Source organism: Amia ocellicauda, chromosome 3 (assembly GCF_036373705.1).
Source record: "Amia ocellicauda isolate fAmiCal2 chromosome 3, fAmiCal2.hap1, whole genome shotgun sequence".
NCBI classification, from domain to species: domain Eukaryota; kingdom Metazoa; phylum Chordata; class Actinopteri; order Amiiformes; family Amiidae; genus Amia; species Amia ocellicauda.
In genome coordinates this window covers 49,183,073-49,192,492 of record NC_089852.1, presented here as the reverse complement: position 1 = coordinate 49,192,492, position 9,420 = coordinate 49,183,073, and the positions used below count along the sequence as shown (strand labels likewise).

At 37.8% G+C, this 9,420-nt stretch overlaps 2 protein-coding genes across 2 annotated transcripts; both read right to left on the bottom strand.

Moving 5' to 3' along the window:
• Nucleotides 1-3,557: 3,557 nt before the first annotated feature.
• LOC136746943 (claudin-8) lies at nt 3,558-5,685 on the bottom strand. The gene has a single exon (XM_066699842.1). The coding sequence runs from the start codon at nt 5,027-5,029 to the stop codon at nt 4,346-4,348; it is 684 nt and encodes a 227-aa protein (XP_066555939.1). The 5' UTR covers nt 5,030-5,685; the 3' UTR covers nt 3,558-4,345.
• A 115-nt stretch (nt 5,686-5,800) lies between these two features.
• On the bottom strand, nt 5,801-9,217 carry LOC136746942 (claudin-8). Its single transcript, XM_066699841.1, has one exon. It carries the CDS (start codon nt 9,096-9,098, stop codon nt 8,265-8,267), a length of 834 nt encoding a protein of 277 aa, XP_066555938.1. The 5' UTR covers nt 9,099-9,217; the 3' UTR covers nt 5,801-8,264.
• Between the last annotated feature and the right edge of the window lie 203 nt (nt 9,218-9,420).

Here is a 9,420-nt window from a genome sequence, read left to right as displayed (position 1 = left end):
AAGGTTTACAACTGAAGTAGTTTACATTTGTGTTGTTTGTGTAACATACCGATGAGGAGAAAATGCAATTTCTGTCTGCTTGTTACATGCAGGTTATTCAAGTAATATATTTACCTTGATCTGGTATTAGAAAGATACAATTTCAAGTATTTTAAGGGAACTGTGCCGCTCAAAGACAAGGATGGTTAGGGAAGGGTTAACGGATGGTGCCAACCACAATGACCCAGGCTTTGTTCGTGACATTGTTAAGAAAGCCTGTTGTCAGTATACAGGTTAGTCATGCCCTACTTCAAGGTTCATTTGATGAAAACAAAAAATCCAGTAAAAACCAGTCCGTGCACTTCACTGTTTTTACCAAGAAGGCAATTATTTAAGTTTGCTTTTGTGTGTCCCTGTGCTGTATTACCAAATGTAGGCCTAATGCCCGCACGGAAATGTCAGTTTTGGGTAAACTGTTTTTATTGTTTTCATTTTTGCCCAAATCGGATGGGTATAATTTCATTTTAGATTGAAAAGATCAAACAGCATTTTAAAGTTTATATAGATACAGAAAGATAGCTACAACAGTAGGCAGTAATAAAAAAAGTAATGTTTCAGTATATAAAATGGACAGGGATCTGGCAATGCATACTCAGATTTATATTATGTTTTAGGAAAAGGATATGAACAAAGAAAAAAAATATTTTTGTTGATTATGATGTGAATAGCATAATATTACTATAGAATGAACTTTTTAAATGTTAAATTGATATGATTTGGGAGTGTATTACAATGGTGTTTTTAAAATGTTGTGTACCAAATGAGTTTGTTTGATTGTATATTTTGAAAATCAACCTTGTTTTGCTGATTGGGATCAGGCATTACTGCTTCAGAGACCACTAAACAAAAGTATTACCAAAGTTGCCATGGGGAAGACCAATCTTTTCCTTGTGAGTTTTGCTAGACAGCTCACACGGTTTTGGTGAGGGTTAGACTTTCAAGTATTTAAAGTTGCTAAAATTGTAAAACTGATCTTAAAAACTCAGATACACTCCTACATTTAAACCAATACGTTAGTTTTCCTTTCAGATTCAAATAAATGAATTGGAATTGTTATAGCTCTTAGCTGTCTCTCTTATTATACCTACAGGATTCTTTGTTGACTATTGAATATTTACATATATAACTATTGACATAAAACATAAACCCTATGCTTGTACATCAGGTTTGTGCTCCATGGAAGGTGTCGTATAGTATTGAAGCCAGGATAAACATTTCAAAATTCAAACAGGGGACCTGAAGTAATTGAACAGTTTTCTATTATAGAAACAAGGTGACCCCTTTAGACATCAGTGGGTTTGGAGTCTCTTCGTTTGTAAACGCAATGAGAACAAATCTGCAACTGCTGAACTTGTAAATAGCAGAAATTGAAATTGCAGTGAATATCATAAATGTGGCATTAATCTGAATACTTCTTATGTCATGAGTCCAGGGATAATTTCTTGTGATGAAAGGCTTAGGAATTGTGAAGAAATTTAGATTAATGTGGATTACAGCAAGTGTCATTGGGTATAGTGCGATTGGGATGGGGTAGAAACAATGGAAGGAATGCAGTCTTCCATGTACAGAACTGGTCAAATACAGCATTTATCTGGAATCTGTTATGAGTTACTAAATTTGCTGTGTGCCAGTTGACTGTATGCTTTCAATTAATGAAGTTGGGTAAAACGAAAAAGGTAGAAAGCTACCACTGAGAATTCAAAATGGATTAATGAACTAAGAATCAGTGGCCTTGAAGACCTGCTCTAAGCTTTGCCAGCACACTGGACAAAGGTTGCCCATCCTAGGACACTGAACAGACACGCAATCAACAGGATTATATTCAAGCACTGGAAGTTTCCGTTTTAGAGCATTAGAAAGTAAGAAAGTATTAAAAATATGATTACGTATTAGGGTTTTATCCTTACACAGATATAAATCCATATTACTCCCGACTTAAGCATCTATTTTTTGCATTTTGAACTCTGGTCTTACTATTCAAACAGGCTGTTATGGGTTGACCAAGAGGCCTTAAACTTGCATGGCTGACACTCTATAACAGTTTTAAGTATTTGCTGACATTGCACAACTAAAACTACAATTATTAGTATTGTTATTATCATTATTGGATGCACATTTGTTTTTAATAAATGGGTTTTTTATGTTTAACTAGCATGAAATCAACACTGATCGACTTCTGTAGGTCAGTTATAGTGGATCCTGGACTGTTAAATTTAACAATAAATAAATAAAATTTAAAAATTACTGTAAAGATATTTGTGTCTAATCTTTAAGTGTGAGATGTATAATGAATTAAGTTAACCTCACCTTTAATCCCACCCCAGGATTTTAATCGAATCCAATCCCCCCCTACATTGAATTTAATATTGGCAATAATGTGTATTACATTGAATTCAGTCACTACCATCACGCTGCTTTAAACAATGTAAAGCATTAGTATTACATTTAATTGTGGCATTAAAATAATATGAAGCTAATAAAACAACAGGAATAAAACACAAAAATAAGCTTGTATTGTTTAACAACGTGTGTTTTGTATTTAATTATGACACAACAACTTCGCAACATCCTGTAATGCAATACTCCAATTTTTTTATTTTTTTTCAACGTATTGGTTTGAATTTTGGCACTAGAAAGCTTCCATATGTTAGAGACATGTGGGTCATAGGTAAACAAACAAGCACCACCTTGATGTGTGTCTTCAGCAGTATTACTTTAAACAAGGAGCAGGGTTACATCATCCAGGCGTGCCATGTAGTGTCCAGATGTGGAAATGGAAAAGGCCCTGATTTGAATCCCAGAAGAATAATGTTCCATTTTATATGTGTGCTGAATAAAGTGTGTAAAGGGGTGTGTTTTGTTTTTGTTGTTTTTTAACGCCACTGAGGCTGATCCAGTTTACAATGTTGAACTATTTAGCAGATAAAGGAAGGCCGATTGCCAACAAGGTCAAATTATTCTCCATTTAAAATCCTCTGGAATTGGTTGCCAACAAATTAACACATTAATCTAAACAATACACCCTCTTTATTCATAAATGTAATTAAAAATGCTTTAATAGCCTATGGGCAGAGTGTCTCAAATTGTTATTTACAATTTCAAAATAATATTGGTCTTTCAAAATTTATGAGAATGACTTTTGGTGCTATGTCTGATGTAGGCATGATTTCTATTTATTTCTTCCCATCACATTTTGAATAAAGAAACTTTGAAGAACAACAATTGATATAATCTGCCCTGCTATTTGAGATCTGACAACCACCCTACAGCTAGACTAGAGGATGGGAGAAGAATGTGAAGGGGTAAGGGCAGATTTAGCAGGGCAGATTTAGCAGATAAGGGAAGTTCTGCAACAAACATGGATAAAATGACAAATACAAGTATTTGAAATTATTACTTGTATACCTATAGTTGTACAAGTAATAACATTGTTTAACTCCGGTAAACTGCAAAATAAATATGTAGACATTAATATGTTTACTTTTTTGACACCAACAATTAATCAGAATGAATCCACAAAAATTGAAGTATGTTATTTTATTACATAATGTAATTGTGAAAATCAATAACAAATTATACAAAAAAAAGTGCACAAGTAGTAACTTACAAAAATTGCAACTCAGTAATTGGGAGCATTACCAGAGTTTTGCAAAACATATTCAAAGTAATTCAAATAATTAAATTAAAGCTGCATTAGAATATATATTACCAAGTCTTAATTTTTAAACATTTGAAGAGAAATCATAAAAAAGTTAGTTTTTGCATCAGTGATGTATTTTAAGACACTTCTAATTGCAAACTTCATACATACATAAGTATTTGATAATTTCACAAAATGGGCCCCAAAAGATTATACATACACACACGCATGTATATATATATACACACATTCATACATGAAAGTATACATGATGGCTAGATCCTGTATACATATTTGCAAACACTTTGTTGAGATATTAATCACATCCAGAAACCTGACTGGAAAATCTGTATTGATATAGATTAACGTATGTGGTAAACATATTGCAGTCAAAATAAAAGGCTCACCCTCACAATCTCCTGTAGTTCAATTTGTATCAGTTGGGGTTGAAACCTCAAACTGTCAATGGAAACTAGGGACATCTCTCTATTAGCAAGAACAAAGACGATTGACTTAGGTCTCATCTTTCCCCGGGTCTGAAGTGAAAATAATTGAGATCCATATCCAAGTCTGTGGGAACTCTTCGTGATGGATCAACAAGTCATCTCTGCCCTTAGTCATTGCTTCTTTCTTCAACGGCAATATGTAACACATTCTTCTCTGCTTTCAGACATAGTCGGTTCTGCTGCGTATGCTTGAGGGATAGCGTTGTAACATGGGAGGCTGGTACTCAACTAACGGTGTGTTTCTGGGATACATCAGCCTCTTATCCAAATATTTATCACTAGGCACATGGCGGCACGCAAATATAAGTCCTCCCGCGAACAGAAAAGCAGAAGTCACCCACCCAATGTACAGCGCCTCGCCCAGCTCCCGTCTCTGAGCGTCCAGCAGCAGCGGATTGTAGAAGTCTGTGATGATTGTGTGGCCAGTCCAGGACACGGGTATAATGACGCATATACAAGCGAGAATGATCATCCAGCCAGCAATTATCAGCACTATACTCTTGCCACGCTCATTGTTCTGGATACAGGATGTGCAACGCATGCCCATTATGGCTATCAGCAGTCCCAAGCAGCTCAGTGCAACAGAGCAGCACATCAGACCCCGGGCAGCTTGGAGATCAGGCGGGAGATACAGCAGGGAGTCGTAGACCTTGCACTGCATCCTGATGTTGGCTTGCCGATAGCAGTTCATCCATAGCCCTTCCCATCGGGTCTCCATCACGATGATATTCTCCCCAATGAAAGCCGTCACCCTCCACATCGGCATCCCCGTGGCAGCCGCTGCACCGATCAGTCCTATAGTGCTCAGAAGAAGGGCAATGATCTCCAGTATCCCTTGAACCATCTTCTTGGATGTAGGGGATATATTTTAAGCCCTGTTTTTCACTACCAAAAAGCAAAGGGAGTGTGTTTGACACCGAGACCGCTGTTTGCCCCTGACTGCCCAGGCAACGAGCCGAACACAGCTCTGTCTGGCAATCATGAGTAACCGATGCATATAAACCGGTTTAGCAGCCTTACCACAGCTAACTTTGCTTGGAGGGGAGGGGCTTGTGGTCTGTCTTTTCAAGTGAAATCCCCTTAGGACTTGTTTTTCTTTATGCTGTGTCCAATAGTTTCAGCCATCCTCCTACTTGTGTCTATTTGTCTTTTGTCAGGATTTCCCTCCCTCTTCCTCATATCCTGGGCCTATGGCTGAAATTATAACTCAGTCCTACAATCTATGTGGAGGCTGTTAAATCAATACTCATGATACAAAATGTATGATGAACTCGTTTTGACTGGTAACCTCAGACTGGAGCCCAAAACCAAATGTTTTGACTGGTATTAGTGAAGTTTAATGAAGACAATCATCTTCTGTATATGCAATCACAAAGGTGGCCACTTATGTGGGATCTATGTTCATGAATGACATGTTGGACAAACATCTAGGCCTAATTCTTGAGCCCTAATCTGTCTGCTGAAAAGTTGAGGTCAGACTCCCTTTTTTGCACATCAAATGCAATCATTCTTTGCTGGTATCCATGTCTCCTGAGTGATCGATTTGGAAAAATCTCTCAGTACATAGAGGAAACATTCGTCATGACATATCAATAATTAATGACTTGAGATGAAATGCATTTTAAAAATATCTTTATTTATCATCATCATTGAAACCCAACATGGTAATTGTTTAATCATTTTAACTCGACAGTCTAGACTATGCAAAAATAGTGCTCTAAGACTGTTAAAAGGACCCTACTTAATATTTATACTGTTTGCTTGTAAAGTATAACTCTCATGGTTTCCCAGACCTCGGTTAGCACTAGTCTAGGACTACTTGACCTCTAATAACATTTTTGTCATTTGCATTTGTTGTTACAACACACAACAACAGACTTTCAGACAAATAAGAGGAGTTTGTCTTCATGTATAATCACACACACAAACAGACACACACACACACGCATAACTAAGCACCTGATGGAACTAAAACAGCGACGACATGCCAAACATCTCCTTCTACTGCATTTTTCTCCAGGCTTTCTTAACGCTTTCTTCGTTCATTTTCTGTAGTTTTTCAGGAAGTGAAAGACATTCAGATAAGTTTTTTAAGTACCAGTTTTCTACTAGAGTTGTTGATGTAGTTGTATTTTATGTGTGTGTGTGGTTGTTCATCTTAACTCCCTTGCTGAAGTCTGATTGTGACCATACTTCACTTCACATACACCAGTATTTCTATCTTGCTGTACTGCTCTTTAGCCCTGTGTGGCAAATGACAAGAAGAGACGTTGATCAATAAGTGGCCAAGTTTCAAATGCATCTACCCAGAAACACCTGCCACAACCCCTGCAGTGTGAAATTACTGCAAATGGCCTGGAACAGTCTGTCTCCTGTAATAATCGATGCTATTGTATCTACCAGATTAGTTTATGTACAACCCCACCACTGTTTGAAGTAAAATAATTTAATTGTAAACCTCTGTACTTCTGATACTCACAACAAATATATTCAAAACCAAATTGGCTTTTGACAGAAAGTAAGAAAGACAATAATCAACCATCTATTGTTAAGAACATAAGAAATGTCACTTGTCTGCTCCAATTCTTGCCTGTCTTGTTCCTCTATTTGCCAGTGGTTCATCAATTAAGCTTAAGAATTCTCTCTGGGAAGTTCCAGTTGAAAAGATAGGTCTAACCTAGAATACGTATCAGAGATGATTTTCTGGTAGTGTGTATCTGCGAGTGCCTCAAATTAAACTTGTTTTGGATCATTTTTAATTCATTCTCACTGTTGAACCCTTTGTCAGCTATATAATGTTGCCAATTCCCTGCTTTTAGTCAGTAAAGATCCTTTCTTAAAGAGTCTAAGGTTGGAGGTTTATTACAAGACATTGCTTGGTATAGCTGTTTGACAACACAAGCAATGCATTCACAGTCATTAAACTGTAAATAAAATGACAAATCTAGGTCGATTGTTTTCCGACTGTGTAGGCTTCTTTGTTACATTTAAGCAAACGCAAAACCCCAGAGACCTTTAACAGAGCTGTATCTCTCCTGCAATCAAGACTGATTTGAATAAGGGGTGCGACTACACTGGTTTCACTACATTGTTGTAAAATTCCACTTGTAAGCAGAGCATGGAAAATACAGCATTCAATTTTACAGTGCATACCATAAAGCAGGTAATGCATAAGCCATAGGCCATTCTTCTATGAACAAGCGTTGATTTTGCTTTTTGTCATTTAAGTATTATATCCCTTGACATCTATAAACTGTTAAATATACATTTCCATTGAAATGTGTTTTTATAAAAAAGATTATTTAATAAACAGTTTGAAGCATGAATTAGAAGTAAGGACATTTCATACCTGACTCACATTTCCCTGTACTACTAATTTCTCTTAAACCTGGTGCATCTCTAGGTATATACCATACATACTAAAATAATTATGAATGCTTAAATTAAAACATGTGCAATTAATTAATAGTTTTTGCAAATGTAGTACGTATTTTCTAGCCCTGTAAAAACAATATTGCTTATAGAGAAGGGATATCCAGAAAATATCCACAAATAAAACGTGTTTACTGAAAATACTTTTGTATTCAAGACATTTACATATTTTACAATTTACATTCCAAATTTAAACCATTATGAGGGGCATACATTTGAATTGTGCAAAAGAAAACATTAGCTACAATTTTTACTTACTAAATATGATGCATTGCTAAATTAAGCTTAGAATACAGAAACAACATCTCTTAACATATATATTTGAATTTTGTACAAGATTAATGTGGATTCACTTTAAAACACAAAAACAAATCCCATGGGAATTAATGCCCCGAAAAGAGGTTGATTTAACTTCTGTCCTGTTCCTGTGCCTTTCCAGGATTTTCAGAACTGCGTAGGACAATTTGTATTTCAATTCAGTTCAATTCAGTCTGTGGACTTGATCCATTGCATTGTTTCATAATGCTGTAATTGATTGTAATCTTTATCGAGATAGCATTTCACCCAGTTATTTGTTCATTCTATTTATTCTTCATTCCTTGCTTTTTCCTTCCATTTTGTTTTTAAATGGTAAAGAGTTGAGCTACTCATATATATTGGCCCCTGCTGTAAATCACTGAGCCCTGGGGTGGCACTGAAGAATACGTTGGCTGGGGGGTGTATACCGCCTGGGGGTTGTAGATCGGCTTGGCAGTGTAGGCTGGTTGGTAGGTATAGGATGGTTGGTAGGAATAGGCTGGTTGGTATGTATAGGGTGGCTGGTATGTATAGGCTGGCTGGGAGGTATAACCTGGCTTATAGGTAGAGGGAACAGAGCTGTCAGAGTAGACATACTTGCCGCTTTTGCCATCGTGTTTCGGTGCGTGACGGCACAACAGAATCACCCCAGCGATGAACAGGAGACCACCAGTCAACCACCCAATGTACAGGGCTTCCCCCAGCTCTCGTCTCTGAGCGTCCAGAAGCAGAGGGTTGTAAAAATCCATGATGATGACATGGGCAGTCCAGGAGACGGGAATCAGGCAAGTGATGCAACCCATGAGAAAGAGAGTTCCGCCTACGATCAAGGTAATATGTTTAGCCTTGTGGTTATCTTTCATAAATCGAGTGCACCGCATCCCAACTATGGATACGATCAGCGCGATAGTGGACAGGGCGATGGAGCTGCACATCAGGCCCCGGGCGGCTTGGAGATCTGGCGGGAGATACAGCAGGGAGTCGTAGACCTTGCACTGCATCCTGATGTTGGCTTGCCGATAGCAGTTCATCCATAGCCCTTCCCACCGGTTTTCCATCACGATGATGTTCTCCTGGATGAAAGCCGTAACCCTCCACATCGGCAACCCTGTGACGGTGGCCACGCCAATCACGCCGACGAAACCTATAACGATCGCAGCAATTTCCGGCACTCCTTCCACCATCTTCCCTGTCGAGACGGCAGTTCAAGAACCTCACTGGTCTCCGGGCAAGCTGAGAAAAGATGGGACCTTCTTGACACTCCGGAGCCAAGCCTTAAAATGAGAGATCTGATGTGCTGTTGGAGCATTTTCATACCCCAAATGAAGTGCAAATCATGTGATCTTACCGGTTTCACAACATTACAAGCTCCTTACACTCATAATAAGGAAACTGGAGGTTCTGGATTTTCTTGAGAGACACAAGGCAAGGCAAGCATTAACTATGACTATCATCATCCTTCAGGGGGTGGAGCTTAAGGAAGCTTGTAAACAATCATTTCAAAAA

Coding starts and splice junctions, on each gene's coding strand:
- LOC136746943 (XM_066699842.1), bottom strand. CDS start 5,029: ATGGTTCAAGGGATACTGGAGATCATTGCCCTTCTTCTGAGCACTATA.
- LOC136746942 (XM_066699841.1), bottom strand. CDS start 9,098: ATGGTGGAAGGAGTGCCGGAAATTGCTGCGATCGTTATAGGTTTCGTC.